Source organism: Salvelinus fontinalis, chromosome 27 (assembly GCF_029448725.1).
Source record: "Salvelinus fontinalis isolate EN_2023a chromosome 27, ASM2944872v1, whole genome shotgun sequence".
In the NCBI taxonomy this organism is placed as follows: domain Eukaryota; kingdom Metazoa; phylum Chordata; class Actinopteri; order Salmoniformes; family Salmonidae; genus Salvelinus; species Salvelinus fontinalis.
The window spans coordinates 15,758,148-15,774,245 of NC_074691.1; the positions used below are offsets into that span (position 1 = coordinate 15,758,148).

At 43.5% G+C, this 16,098-nt stretch overlaps 1 protein-coding gene across 2 annotated transcripts in view; it reads left to right on the top strand.

The window, feature by feature from the left end:
- The window catches only part of LOC129825139 (atypical kinase COQ8A, mitochondrial-like), a 42,019-nt gene that overhangs the window by 6,897 nt on the left and 19,024 nt on the right, over positions 1–16,098 (top strand). For both annotated transcript variants that reach the window (XM_055884967.1, XM_055884968.1), the window contains exons 2-4: positions 3,390–3,572; positions 4,240–4,638; positions 4,732–4,798. In XM_055884967.1, coding sequence (XP_055740942.1) covers positions 3,408–3,572; positions 4,240–4,638; positions 4,732–4,798 — 631 coding nt within the window. In that variant the 5' untranslated portion in view covers positions 3,390–3,407. The remainder of the gene's footprint in view (positions 1–3,389; positions 3,573–4,239; positions 4,639–4,731; positions 4,799–16,098) is intronic.

Genomic DNA, 16,098 nt, shown 5'->3' on the forward strand with positions numbered 1-16,098 from the left:
CAGATTGTCGTTTTGCTATGTTTTTGGGGAAGAACATTGTTAGCATCCATGAGCTAGCTAGCTTTTTTTAATGACCAGCACTGTAGGTGCACGAGACAACTTTACCAGCATCATAGCATACGTATTGACGAATCGTTGTGACATATGAAATACAAGTGATAGTGTAATCAATGTGTAATAACTACGTAAAAATTAATGAACGCGTTAAATTGTGACTTGCAGTCATATTCAGGTCCTGATTGGTCAACAAGCTTAATTGACACGTCAAATAGTATATTTTTTAGACCCGTAAAGACCCAAATGGCATTCCATAGAAATCCTGGTTGAGAATGAAACGACTGAACAACGAAACAGCACAGCAAGTAAGTGAAAGAAATAGGTTTTGAATATGTTTTACTGGTAATGGGGGCATACGTAAATGCCAACAAAATAACTTTTTGGTGTGTGTGTACCCTTTATTTAACTAGGCTAGTCAGTTTAGAACAAATTCTTATTTACAAAGAAGGCCAAACCCGGGCTACGCTGGGCCAATTGTCCGCCGCCCTATGGGACTCCCAATCACGGACGGATGTGATACAGTCTGGATTCGAACCAGGGTCTGTAGTGACTCCTCTTGCACTGAGATGCGGTGCCTTAGACCACTGTGTGTGTGTGTGTGTGTGTGTGTGTGTGTGTGTGTGTGTAACTATTTAACTGAACTAGAATGCTTAAAAGGCCGCTCAAATTTGAAATATCGGTTATCGTAATCAAAAAAAAATTGGGGCAAGGAACATATCGGATATCGGCCAAAAATGTCATATCATTGCATCACTAATTGTTACGTCTTAAAATTAACACACAAAAACACGAGTTTCTCGCTTAATAGAAAGCAGATCATTCAGTTGACGTTCCTACCGGTTGTAGACTATGGCAACATCATCTACACGATTAAAGCTGCAGTTCACCACAGCGCACTTCGTTTTATTACGGGCGACAGGTTTTGCACTCTCCCTGAATTCTCTATCAGAAAGTAGTCAGGCCCTCTCTGATGTCACGTATGTCGAATCATTGCATTCTGTTGAGGCCTGTTTACAAAGCCCTTCTATAAAACCTTCTGCATTGTACTACTAAACATCGATACTAACCTATAAAAGTACGAGAGCCATCACTGTGACCGAGTATGGTAACTCTTGAAATTCCTTCAGTCATTACAGATTTCGGCAAAACAGCTTGTAGTTTCTTCTATGACTGACTCCAATTAGCCAACTGGTCGATTGTTTGGTCGTTAGGCTGGTCGACCAAGATTGTTTTAGTCAAGCAGTAATTGATAGATGTATTTGCACCCACCTCAGTGAACTAATCCATTGCGGAGGCCTAGACTTAAAGGCAATTGATGCTTGATCCGAAAATGTGGTCCGAGTCTCCATATGGTGGGTGTGAAGCAATTGCGGGGCATGCAGAGGCCAAATGGAAGTCGGATTGACCATTGGCCCAGATGCACAATACGCTAATCTCTCCAGAATGGGCGTCCTCCTGCCAATTTGTGCACAGTCAGTGTTTCCTAACTTCATTGTGTGAATTGTTTGTGTTTGATTGTTAGTGTATATTAATTCCCCATTACATATATCACTTGTAGTATATTTACTGTTAATTCCTAATCTTTAATGTTTGTTACTTTGGTTACAGTAATTTCCTATGATCTCTTCACTATTATTATACAATGTAGAAAATAAAGAAAAACAATGGAATGAGTAGGTGTGTCAACTTTTGAATGGTACTGTATGTAAATTAGATATTTCTGTATTTCAAAAATGTCTTAACATGTTTTCACTTTGTTATTATGGGCTATTGTGTGTAGATGGGTGGGGGAAAAATCTATTTAATCCATTTTGAATTCAGGCTGTAACACAACAATGTGGAATAAGTGGAGGGGTGTGAATGCAGGGGTAGTCTGGCTGGCTAGTATGCAGTTGTTACTCTGTTGCCAAATAAATGAGACGACGTTACGGTGACCTTGTTTCAAGCGTGGACGTCCTTGAAGTTAGTGTTTTCTCTAATATATGAAGAACCATTTGATCCATAGCTCTGTGACACAATTTACTGATTTCTATGCGCCCTGATTTGTAAAGAGAATATCAGACCCATAAATGGTGTCTGGGAAGAAGGCTATACGCAAGATATCATTGCTTGATGATTTGAATTCACCACCAGCTATGAATAACCATACAAGCCATTACTAACATTAAGTCATGCAATTGTTTTAGGGGGACCTTGGTGTTTCCTTCCGGTGAGTAAGCAGCCTGCTTGGTTCTACTTCAGAACACAGGCTAATTCTAAAGCCCCCTGAGTCCCAGGATGGCCAAGCTGTCACCAAGCACAAACAATCCTTCCTTTAGACTAGCTTAACTCCTCTGTTCATTTTAAATCCTATGTGGTTCTGGCCTCACTCAGCATCCACTGTCCCCTCCTCACCAGCCAGGGAAAGTGAAGCACAGGACTGGACTGAGTGTCCCAGTTCAGCCTAGCATTTTAGACCCATGTCATTGATCAATATGACTGAAATCCTTGAATTGTGTCCTGGTATTACCTGGTAGAAGTATTTTGATTGGGTTTGGTTAAGGCCAGCCCAGTTATGTTATTTTAAAATGATGAGATTTGAAAAGGCCAGATAATCTAGTTGTAAAGCCACATTTCAGTGGCCTTTTTCTATCACTTACTGATGAAAGGAACTTGTGAGTATTGCACAGGAGTATAGCAAAAAATAACTGACCAGCAGTGGATACTATCAAAGTCCTGCATTGAAAGCCAGGCAAGGATACGTTCCGTGCCAAGCCTTCCCATTTTCCTTCCAGAGAATGTTTAGTAGATACATGCTCATGTTTGTTGTAACGTAACACCTTTTGATTCCCGGTGTAGCCTGTGCGTTGGCGGCCGTTACTTAAAGGTTTGTCCCCATGTCTCAGATTGAAAACGTGTTTAACCTTTGCGAGCTTGTCATGGCCACAGTGATCCTTGATAACAGCTGTGTTTTTCTGCGTGCCCGGCCAGGTACTCTCTAGTTGTTGACTGACTGCAGTGCTGAGTGGATAGCTGGCCATTAGCCTGCGAGACTTAAACCTCAGCCAATGGCCTATAGTGTTGTGACTTTCAAATTCTCCAATAGGCCATTTGTGACTGTAGACAATTCTTATTTCACCAGTATAATTCATGTCCTTTTCCTCAAACTTATGTTCACTATTGAAATTACATTCATTGTTTTGAAGGTTTCTTAGATTATACACAGTTACAGCACGACTAGGCCTACATTCACTACATCTAGCCTCAGGCTATGTTGTATGTACATACAGTCGACTTTGGTATGTAACTCCAAACCCTCAAAAAAATTATTTCTTTCCACATCTGTGTTCTAGGTGTGAGGGAGACCCACCATGGCCGGCGACATGATATTGGTGATGCGTGGCTTGGCCAAGCTGAGCCAGGCGGTAATAGACACTCAGGCCAACACACTGTGTATTGGAGGAGCCCAGGCCATGGCCCAGAGCATGCAGATGACTGCAGAGCAGAGCCTGGGAGTAGCCATGCAGAAGATGCAGGTGGGTGAGAGATGAACGGGGCTCTTCTATGGGGGTAGTGGACAACCATGAGGATAGGCACTAGACATGGGTTACTATCTCAGAAGGGTCTCTTGTCACCCATTCTGATTGCTTCTGTAGAACGTAGTAGTAGTACAAATGCATCTAGGGTTGTAAAACATGATCTCTCATGAGTCTCATATCATGTCTGCAAGGTATTGTTACAAAGATTGTATTTTTCATTGTCAGACAACACCACCACCAATGGCCAGATGTAAAATGGGTGACAGAGCTTCAGTGTCAAATAGCTTCCTAGCCTTTCTTTGTGCCTAATTTAATTTTGTGTGAGCTCAACAAAAGATTGATTCATAGAGCTTTGTGGTCTTATCATGGCTGAGTTACGGTCTGTACAGCTGGCTCCTATTTGTTTTCACAGCGTAGAAATAGTCCAATAGTAGAGAACAAAGCGGCCACTAAGAGTGGCCTGCTGTGGATGTAAATACAGTTTGACTTGAGGTGGATCAATAAGGTGGCCCTTAGTTAGGGCCAAGAGTTTTGTTTTTAGTTTTTTTTCTGATCGCATGACCTGACATGGAAACTATCTCGGGCCATGAGTTTTTCCTGGTTAGGACACTCCAGTGAAACCACAGCTCCTCATTGACCTTACACATCTGTATATCTGTTCCAGGAGTTTGGCGGGCAGCAGCAGCAAAGTGTGTCTGATGACTTTCCAGCAGACATAGACAGTAAGTATGACTTCTCCGGAGCAGAGGGGAGCAGCGTGGACAGTGGAGAACACGTAGAGTCAGGGTTCAGAGAAGAGGGACAAGGCGTTTCCTCAGAGGGGATGGGGACCACAGACGGCACGACCTGCGGGACATTCAACGGCCAGGCCTCACTCAAATCCAAGCTGTTTGAGGGCTACAAGGACCCCAGCAGGCAGTTCTCAGGACAGATCCGTTCCTACCTATCCTATAGCTCCTACCGCTCCTATCACCAGGACGGCTCGGGGGTTGGGGGCCTCACGGCCGAGGACATAGAGAAGGCCAGAGAAGCCAAGAGGAATGAGAAACCACACAAACAAATGGTACGTCTACACTTCTCTCACTGTTACCTGTGATTCAGAGATGTGCTGTGTGTCTGTATCTTGTCTACCATCATGCTGTTCTCTATGTTGTAGCTCAGTGAAAGGGCACGAGAGAGAAAGGTACCAGTGACACGGTTAGGGAGACTGGCTAATTTTGGAGGTAAGGCTGTACATTATTTTGGTTTCTAATATGTTGTTTTATTATTGCTCTGTCTACGACGTTGAAGTGCACAAAAGGCTACCATTACAAATGTATTATATTGTTATGTTGGTGTCGGGAAAGTACTGAAAATGTGATTGGATCAGTAAGATATCCCTCCTTTATTACATTGCTATAAGTATTAAGAACTTGATCCTTTTTAACTTGGGAATATTGATGTGGTGTCCTCAACATCAAGCTCTGACACAGCGCTCTATTCTACTGTTTCTGGCTTGAGCTCACCTTTTTGATCCCCCATTTCATCCACATTACATTAAAGGGGAAGTCTTATGCCACCGATCCACATGAGGCAAACCTACTCTTCTGCCAAAAACTTTCAGCGACAACTATTGCTGTAACCAGTGTCAATATCTAGAAATAGAGCCTTTGTTTCGGCCTGTATTTTTTTTTTATTACCCTATTATGTTACATTATGTCCTCTTCTCAAGCCACCCGTGTACCAAAGTGTCCCACCCACATGCCCCCATGTTCCCTGTCAGTGTCGGCCTAACACAACCCTAGTGTCTGTTTATCCTCAACTTGATACATCTACTGCCTGTAAACTGCAGGCCAGTGGGTGAAAGGTGGCCCGTGTCTTCATCCCGTGAGTGAGATCTCCTCTGAGACATCTCCTCTCCCCTTGATGGCCACATGGTCAGATTGAGGCCTGGAGGTTAATCTGCACTTTGACCAGTAGTAGGCCTGCAGAGCAGACTACAGATTAGCTACGTTGGAGTTCTTAACTAGTAAAGCCGCCTCAGAGAAACACAGGCTGAGTTTACGGAGGCAGCTTCTTGGTAAAAGAGACAATCTGATATCTGGGCCTGGGTCCTGCTGTTCTCTGGGACCTGGACTGAGTGACAGCCCGGCCCTGCCCCGGCATGGGCCACCTGTCTCTGTCAGCATGCTGCATATTTTGTCACTGTTTGAGAGGTTATAAGATCCGGGGCAGCGAGCCGATACACAAGTGAGAGCAAAGCCACTAAGGAGAACCTGTTTACCTTGGGTTTATACACTGCTCAAAAAAATAAAGGGAACACTTAAACAACACAATGTAACTCCAAGTGAATCACACTTCTGTGAAATCAAACTGTCCACTTAGGAAGCAACACTGATTGACAATAAATGTCACATGCTGTTGTGCAAATGGAATAGACAAAAGGTGGAAATTATAGGCAATTAGCAAGACACCCCCAAAAAAGGAGTGATTCTGCAGGTGGTGACCACAGACCACTTCTCAGTTCCTATGCTTCCTGGCTGATGTTTTGGTCACTTTTGAATGCTGGCGGTGCTCTCACTCAAGTGGTAGCATGAGACGGAGTCTACAACCCACACAAGTGGCTCAGGTAGTGCAGTTCATCCAGGATGGCACGTCAATGTGAGCTGTGGCAAAAAGGTTTGCTGTGTCTGTCAGCGTAGTGTCCAGAGTATGGAGGCACTACCAGGAGACAGGCCAGTACATCAAGAGACGTGGAGGAGGCCGTAGGAGGGCAACAACCCAGCAGCAGGACCGCTACCTCCGCCTTTGTGCAAGGAGGTGCACTGCCAGCGCCCTGCAAAATGACCTCCAGCAGGCCACAAATGTGCATGTGTCTGCTCAAACGGTCAGAAACAGACTCCATGAGGGTGGTATGAGGGCCCGACGTCCACAGGTGGGGGTTGTGCTTACAGCCCAACACCGTGCAGGACGTTTGGCATTTGCCAGAGAACACCAAGATTGGCAAATTAGCCACTGGCGCCCTGTGCTCTTCACAGATGAAAGCAGGTTCACACTGAGCACATGTGACAGACGTGACAGAGTCTGGAGACGCCGTGGAGAACGTTCTGCTGCCTGCAACATCCTCCAGCATGATCGGTTTGGCGATGGGTCAGTCATGGTGTGGGGTGGCATTTCTTTGTGGGGCCGCACACCCCTCCATGTGCTCGCCAGAGGTAGCCTGACTGCCAATAGGTACCGAGATGAGATCCTCAGACCCCTTGTGAGACCATATGCTGACACATGCACATTTGTGGCCTGCTGGAGGTCATTTTGCAGGGCGCTGGCAGTGCACCTCCTTGCACAAAGGTGGAGATAGCGGTCCTGCTGCTGGGTTGTTGCCCTCCTACGGCCTCCTCCACGTTTCCTGATGTACTGGCCTGTCTCCTGGTAGCGCCTCCATGCTCTGGACACTACGCTGACAGACACGGCAAACCTTTTTGCCACAGCTCACATTGACGTGCCATCCTGGATGAACTGCACTACCTGAGCCACTTGTGTGGGTTGTAGACTCCGTCTCATGCTACCACTAGAGTGAGAGCACCGCCAGCATTCAAAAGTGACCAAAACATCAGCCAGGAAGCATAGGAACTGAGAAGTGGTCTGTGGTCACCACCTGCAGAATCACTCCTTTTTTGGGGGTGTCTTGCTAATTGCCTATAATTTCCACCTTTTGTCTATTCCATTTGCACAACAGCATGTGAAATTTATTGTCAATCAGTGTTGCTTCCTAAGTGGACAGTTTGATTTCACAGAAGTGTGATTCACTTGGAGTTACATTGTGTTGTTTAAGTGTTCCCTTTATTTTTTTGAGCAGTGTACATGTCCCTGACACCATCTGTATACATTACAGGGCCAGCTCCGGCATGCTCTCTCTTTCATGGGAGGTTTGGGATGGGGTCAGTATTGACTGGTCAATACCGTCCTTCAGCTGTAAGTTAGGATTGCCAGGTTTGGTGGCATTTGAGTAATGTGAGTCTCGACAGACACCTGCCAGTACAGCACTCTGAGACCCTATTGGTTCGCTCTCCCTCCCCAACATGACTACATGGTTCAGGGGGGTACCTAGTAGCCCCCCCCCCCCCCCCCCCCCCCACAGGGCCCTCTCCTACAGAGGAAAAGTGATGTGCTGTCCCCTGAGGATTGAACATAAATTGGTCTCACGTTGAGATAGAGTTGCTGACAGGCTATCCAGTTCCTGATGTCGGTGTACCGATGCGAGGGAATGCCTGTATGTTTCCTGTTCTGTTCTCTCCTGGTTGTTATTCTGGGTTGGATCATGGATACATAAGTTAACACCATGCTCTCTGGGTTTCAGTTCCCTTTGACGGGTACACATGCTTCCATGTAGTTTGTTATTGTAGTCTTACCACTGAAGGTAGCATACCATGAAGTTCAAAATGTGTCTAACCAGTTGTCTTTTATGAAAACCCCTGGTATTATTGTCATCTCCAAAACAATCCATCTATTTTTTTCCCCTTCATAAACACAATTCCCTATTTCTGTAAGTTGATATCCAGGTGAGCCAGCAGCTTGCTGGTATGGTGTGTCTCGCTGCTTTGTCCTAACCTAACTTGGGGGTGTGAAGCAGTGAGTGCTGTGTGTGACAGTGTGCCTTCACTGAGACTTGGCTGGCAGAAAGACTTAGTCAGCTACTGCTCATGAAGTGTAGAAATCATTGATTGGATGCTGTTTAACCAGGAAGGCTTAATACTGAGGGGTTCAAATGGGTGTTAAAAAAAATAGATATCCACATATCATGGTGAAGCTTTCTGAATGTGTTTTTGCTTTGGCTTGAATTTATTTAGAGGGCAATGTAAAGTTAGTGAAGAAATCAAGTACTAAACCTTTTTCAGAGTGAGAAATGATCTAAAACCAGATTCGGTTTATTTAGTACTTAGTGTCTATACGTTGTGTGACATCGGCTGATGTAAAAAGTTATTTATAAATACATTTAATTGATATGCACCCTGCTAACTGTGTCCTGTGAACAACCCTTAGGGATCTCACTAGTGATGGTGGGGGAAAACCGATCATTTTAATATTAAATTGATATTTGACTAGCTGTTTGTAAACAACACAAGAAAGTGGTATGTGTGTACTAGAGGTCGACCGATTATGATTTTTCGATACCGATTTATTGGAGGACAAAAATGTATTACAATTTATTTAATACATTTATTAAAAAAAAAAAAGTTTTATATATATATCATACACACACACACACACACACACACACATTTTTGTAATAATGACAATTGCAACAATACTGAATGAACAATGAACACTTTTATTTTAACTTAATATAATACATAAAAACACACACACACACACACACACACACAGCTCTGAAGTGACAATGATACTGAAGAGTCTGCTTAGGAGACAAATACTCTCAACTGTTTGAATAAAAATAGAGTTTAAGTTACCTGTGATGAATGTTGAAAACAAAAACTTTAATTTCTATATGCAGGAAATCCTATTTTAATAATGGGCATGGTAAGAATTGACGACCAAAGTGCGAGTCATAATTCCCATGACACCTAGCAAAATCTGAAAAGCGGTTCCTTCCTTTATTCCATAGGATATTTTTAGATTCACTTAAAATAAGGTCTGTGTTTCGTGTAGGCTTACACCACCGTGCCAATTTTATAACTGTGTAGATATCCATAGGACAAAGTAACTCTGATCAATATTGGCTAAATATAAGCGAAGATAAAACAAATTGTAGAGTGGATTTATGAAAATATGTTGACCAACGTCACCTTATCCTAGTGAGATTTACACGGGTATCAAAACGTCGAAGCGGTTTAAGCCTGCACGAAACACAGACCTTATTTGAAGTAGATCAAGACATTCTCTATGGAAGACATGAACGGTAAAATATGAAGGAACCCCTTTCAAGTTCAGCCGCAAGTTATTACAGGAATTATAACGCGTTGACTATTTCTCTCTAAACCATATACCTTTGACTAATCCGGAAACTATCACCTCGAAAACAAAACGTTCCGTATTTTATCTAACGGGTGGCATCCATGTGTCTAAATATTCCTGTTACATTGCACAACCTTCAGTGTCATGTCATAATTACGTAACATTCTGGCAAATTAGTTCAGAGACATGGCCAAACTGTTGCATATACCCTGACTCTGCGTGCAATGAACGCAAGAGAAATGACACAATTTCACCTGGTTAATATTGCCTGCTAACCTGGATTTCTCTTAGCTAAGTATGCAGGTTTAAAAATATATACTTGTGTATTGATTTTAAGAAAGGCATTGATGTTTATGGTTAAGTACACATTGGAGCAATGACAGTCATTGATTGATTGTTTTTTATAAGATAAGTTTAATGCTAGGTAGCAACTTACCTTAGTTTACTGCATTCGCTAACAGGCAGGCTCCTCGTGGAGTTCAATGTAATCAGGTGTTAGAGCATTGGACTAGTTAACTGTAAGGATGCAAGATTGGATCCCCCGAGCTGACAAGGTTAAAAATCTGTCGAGGCAGAACGTTCCTAGGCAGTCATTGAAAATAAGAATGTGTTCTTAACTGACTTGCCTAGTTAAATAAATATTAAATAAAGGTGTAAAATAAAAAAATCGGCAAATCGGCTCCCAAAAATAAAGATTTTCCGATTGTTATGAAAACTTGAAATCGGCCCCGATTTAATCGGTCGACCTCTAGTGTGCACATATACGACTGTTCAAAAGTTTGGGGTCACTTAGAAATGTCCTTGTTTTTTAAAGAAAAGCACATGTTTTGTCCATTAAAATAACTTCAAATTGATCAGAAATACGTTGCAGAGATTAATGTTTTAAATGACTATTGCAGCTGGAAACGGCTGTTCTTTAATGGAATATCCGTAATCAGCAGCCATCACTCCTGTGTTCCAATGGCACGTTGTTAGCTAATCCAAGTTTATCATTTTAAAAGGCTAATTGATCATTAGAAAACCCTTTTGCAATTATGTTAGCACAGCTGAAAACTTTTGTGCTGATTTTAGGGAAGCAATAAAACTGGCCTTCAGACTAGATGAGTATCTGGAGCATCAGCATTTGTGCGTTCGATTACAGGCTCAAAATGGCCAGAAACAAAGAACTTTCATCTGAAACTCGTCAGTCTATTCTTGTTCTGAGAAATGATTCCATGCGAGAAATTGCCAAGAAACTGAATATCTCATACAACGCTGTGTACTACTCTCTTCACAGAACAGAGCAAACGGTCTCTAACCAGAAAAAAAATAGTGGGAGGCCCCGGCGCACAACTGAGCAGGAGGACCAGAACATTAGTGTCTAGTTTGAGAAACAGACGCCTCACAAGTCCTCGAATGGCAGCTTCATTAAATAGTACCTGCAAAACACCAGTCTCAGAGTTGCAAAGAAAAAGCCATATCTCATACTGTCCAATTAAAAAAATTAAAAAATAATAATAATAATAATAATTAAGATGGGCAAAAGAACCCAGACATTGGACAGAGGAAGATTGGAAAAAAGTGTTATGACAGACTAATCTAAGTTTGAGGTGTTCAGATCACAAAGAAGAACATTTGTGAGATGCAGAAACGATGCTGGAGGAGTGCTTGATGCCATCTGTCAAGCATAGTGGAGGCAATGTGATGGTCTGGGGGTTCTTTGGTGGTGGTAAAGTGGGAGATTTGTACAGGGTAAAAGGGATCTTGAAGAAGGAAGGCTATCACTCCATATTGCAACGCCATGCCATACCCTGTGGGCCGCGCTTAGTTGGAGCCAATTTCCTCCTACAACAGGACAATATCCCAAAGCACAGCTCCAAACATTTCAACAACTATTTAGGGAAGAAGCAGTCAGCTGGTATTCTGTCTATAATGGAGAGGCCAGCACAGTCACCGGATCGCAACTCTATTGAGCTGTTGGAGCCGCTTGAGCGTATTATACGTAAGAAGTGCCCATTAAGCCAATCCAACTTGTGGGAGGTGCTTCGGGAAGCATGGGGGGGAAATCTCTTCAGATGCCTCAACAAATTGACATCTAGAATAGCAAAGGTCTGCAAGGCTGTAATTGCTGCAAATGGAGGATTCTTTGAAGAAAGCAAAGTTTGAAGGACACAATTATTTCAATTAAGAATCATTATTTATAACCTTGTCAATGTCTTGACTACATTTCCTATTCATTTTGCAACTAATTTCATGTATGTTTTCATGGAAAGCAAGGACATTTCTAAGTGACCCCAATCTGTGTGTGTACCACCTCAGTCATCGGCTTCATCAATAAGTGCATCGACGACACCCCCCCCCCCCCCCCCACAGTGACCGTACGTACATATCCCAACCAGAATCCGTGGATTACAGGCAACATCCGCATTAAGCTAAAGGCTATAGCTGCCACTTTCAAGGAGTGAGCCACTAATCCGGACGCTTATAAGAAATCAGACGAACCATCAAACAGGCAGAGTCAATACAGGATTAAGTTTGAATCCTACTACACTGGCTCTGACACTAGTCGGATGTGGCAGGGCTTAAACTATTACGGGCTGCAAAAGGATACCCAGCCGCGAGCTGCCCAGTGACGCGAGCCTACCAGATGAGCTAAATGCCGTTTATGCTCGCTTCGAGGCAAGCAAAACTGAAGCATGCAGAGGTTCCGGACGACTATGTGATAAAACTCTCGGTAGCAAGACCTTTAAACAGGTCAACATTCACAAAGCTGCGGGTCCAGACGGATTACCAGGACGTGTACTCAAAGCATGCGCGCACCAACTAGCATTTTCAACCTCTCCCTGACCGAGTCTGTAATACCTACATGTTTCAAGCAGACCACCATAGTCCCTGTGGCCAAGGAAGTGATGATTACTACCCCGTAGCACTCACGTCAAGTGCTTTGAAAGGCTGGTCGTGGCTCACATCAACAACCATCATCCCGGATACCCTAGATCCACTCCAATTCACATACTGCCCCAACAGATCCACAGATGACACAATCACACTCCACACTGCCCTTTACCACCTGGACAAAGGGAACACCAATGTTAGAATGCTGTTCATTGAATACAGCTCAGCGTTCAACACCATAGTGCCCGCAAAACGAATCACTAAGCTAAGGACCCTGGGACTAAACAACTCCCTCAGCAACTGGATGCTGGACTTCCTGACGGGCCACCCCCAGGTGGTTAGGGTAGGCAACAACACGTCTGCCACGCTGATCCTCCACACTGGGGCCCCTCAGGGGTCCATGCTTAGTCCCCTCCTGTACTCCCTGTTCACCCACGACCCATGACTGTGTGGCCAAACATGACTCCGACACCATTATGAAGAGGGAACAACAACACCTTTTCCCCCCTCAGACTGAAAATATTGCATGGGTCCCCAGATCCTCAAAAAGTTGTTCAGCTGCACCATCTAGAGCATCCTGACCGCATGCATCACCGCCTAATATGGCAACTGCTCACCATCTGACCATAAGGCGCTACAGAGGGTAGTGCGTATGGCCCAGTACGTCACTGGGGCCAAGCTTCCTGCCATCCAGGACCTTTATACTAGGCGTTGTCAGAGGAAGGCCCAAAAAATTGTTAGACTCCAGTCACCCAAGTCATAGACTGTTCTCTCTGCTACCGCACGGCAAGCGATACCGGAGTGCCAAGTCTAGGACCAAAAGGCTCTTAACAGCTTCTATCCCCAAGCCATAAGACTACTGAACAATTAATCAACTGGCCACCCAGACTATTTGCATTACCCCCCCCCCACATAGTTTCCACACTGTTGCTACTCACTTTTTATTATCTGTGCATAGTCACTTTACCCCTACCCACATGTACAAATTACCTCAACTAATCTGTACCCCCGCACATTGACTCTGTATTGTTTTTTGGTTACTTTTTAGAATTTTTTACTTTAGTTTATTTGGTCAACTATTTTTTGACTTTCTGGAACTGCATTGTTGGTTTGTTAAGGGCTTGTTAGTAAGCATTTCACTGTAAGGTCTACACCTGTTGTATTTGGCGCATGTAACAGTTTTATTTGATAATCTTTGCACACTCTTGGCATTCTCTCAACCAGCTTCATGAGGTAGTCAACTGGAATGCTTTTCAATTAACAGGTGTACCTTGTTAATTTGTGGAATTTCTTTCCTCAATGTGTTTGAACCAATTAGTTGTGTTGTGACAAGCTAGGGGTGGTATAAAGAAGATAGCCCTATTTGGTAAAAGACCAAGTCCATATTATGGCAAGAACAGCTCAAATAAGCAAAGAGAAACAGCAGTCCATCATTACTATAAGGTCAGTAATTCCCGGAAAATGTCAAAAACTTTGACCATTTCTTCAAGTGCAGTCGCAAAAACCATCCAGCGCTTATGATGGAACTGTGTCTCATGAGGACCGACACAGGAAAGGAATACCCAGAGTTACCTCTGCTGCAGAGTATACGTTTGAGTTACCAGCCTCAGAAATAAATGCTTCAGAGTTCAAGTGACACATCTCAACATCAACTGTTCAGATGAGACTGCGTGAATCAGGCCTTCATGGTCAAATTGCTGCAAAGAAACCACTACTAAAGGACACCCATAATAAGAAGAAGAGACTTGCTTGGGCCATGAAACACCATCAATGGACATTAGACTGGTGGAAATCTGTCCTTTGGTCTGATGAGTCCAAATTTGAGAGTTTTGGTTCCCAACCGCCGTGTCTTTGTGGCGCAGAGTAGGTGAACGGATGATCTCTACATGTGTGGTTCCTACCGTGAAGCATGGAGGAGGAGGTGTGGGGTTGCTTTGCTGGTGACACGGTCTGTGATTTATTTTGAAATCAGGTCACACTTAACCAGCATGGCTACCACAGCATTCTGCAGCGATACGCTGTCCTATCTGGTTTGTGCTTAGTCCCACTATATTTGCTTTTGAACATGGTAATGACCCAAAACACACCTCCAGGCTGTGTAAGGTCTATTTGACAAAGAAGGAGAGTGATGGTGTGCTACATCAGATTACATGGCCTCCATAATCACCCTACCTCAGCCGAATTGAGATGGTTTGGGATTCGTTGGACCGCAGAGTGAAGGAAAAGCATCCATCAAGTACTCAGCATATGTGGGAACTCCTTCAATACTGTTGGAAAAGCATTCCTCATTAAGCTGGTTGCGAGAATACCAAATAAGTGCAAAGCTGTCATCGAGGAAATTGTGACAACTTTTAAGAATCTATTTCATAGTGTTGTCTTCACTATTTCTTCACTGTAGAAAATAGTAAAAATAAAAACCTGTGTTTGTCTCATATACCAAACAGTAGGAACACCTTCCTAATATTCAGTTGCATCACCCCGTCCCCGTCCCATTTGTCCTCAGAACAGCCTCAATTCATCGGGAGGCATGGACTCTACAAGGTGTGGAAAGCGTTCCACAGGGATACTGGCCCATGTTGACTCCAATGCTTCCCACAGTTGTCAAGTTGGCTGAATATGTTTTGGGTGGTGGACCATTATTGATACACACAGGAAACTGTTAAGCGTGAAAAACCAACCAGCGTTGCGGTTTTTGACACACATCGGTGCTCCTGGCAAGGGTTGTGGCTGTCATGACTTTTTTTCTGCCTGTAATTGTCATGCTTTTGTAACAAAACATGTAGGGGATATCTAATCAATGGAAGACAGAATTAAAATGACAGAATTTAAAAGTGAAATGCGAAAGAAAGGCTACAATGACCAAAAGCCAACAGGTAGGCTGCTATTTTACGCTATACAGTAATCCCTCGTTTATCGCGGGGGTTACGTTCCGAAAATGACCCGCGATAAGTGAAATCCGCGAAATAGATATTTTTTTTTTTTTTTACAATTAGCAACTATTACATGTATACAAATACAGTGACTCACGTGTAGGCCGTTTCACTGCTCTTCAGACTGGGCCGCTGCATCCTGACTGCGCTCTGCAGTGTTCTCTTCTTCTGAAGCCCGCGGTGCAGGTGTGTTTGTTCGGGAGAAGAACATAGTGATAGGCAGCTGTTGTCGCTCTTTTTTCTTCTTTGCAAAAAGATCCTTGTACACCGACATGCCACCATCGATTACGTTGGAGAACTGTAATGAACGGCTCATCAAAGGGTCCCATTCCTCAGCTACTCGCTTAAGTTCAGTGGCCATTCGCACCATGGTTGCTAAGCGATGTACGTAAACATAACTGCACGAGACGACAAAATGATAGCACAATTCGTAGCATGTTTTGATACAAGAAGCGGGAGTGAGTTTTTAGCGAATCAGAATGCAGAGCACAATGCACCAAAAATAAATAAAAAATGCATTATGAAAATCCGCGAAATAGCGAATCCGCGATAAGTGAACCGCGAAGTGGCGAGGGATCACTGTAATCTGGATTGAGTTTCGAGTTAATGTCACATGCACAAGTACAGTGAAATGTCTTTCTTGCAAACTCTAAACCCAACAATGCAATAGTAAATAACAATGTATTACAAAAAAAACACAAGAAATAAGAATAGGAAATATGAAAGACACGGAGTAAATAAGCATACTATATACAGGAAATATTTCA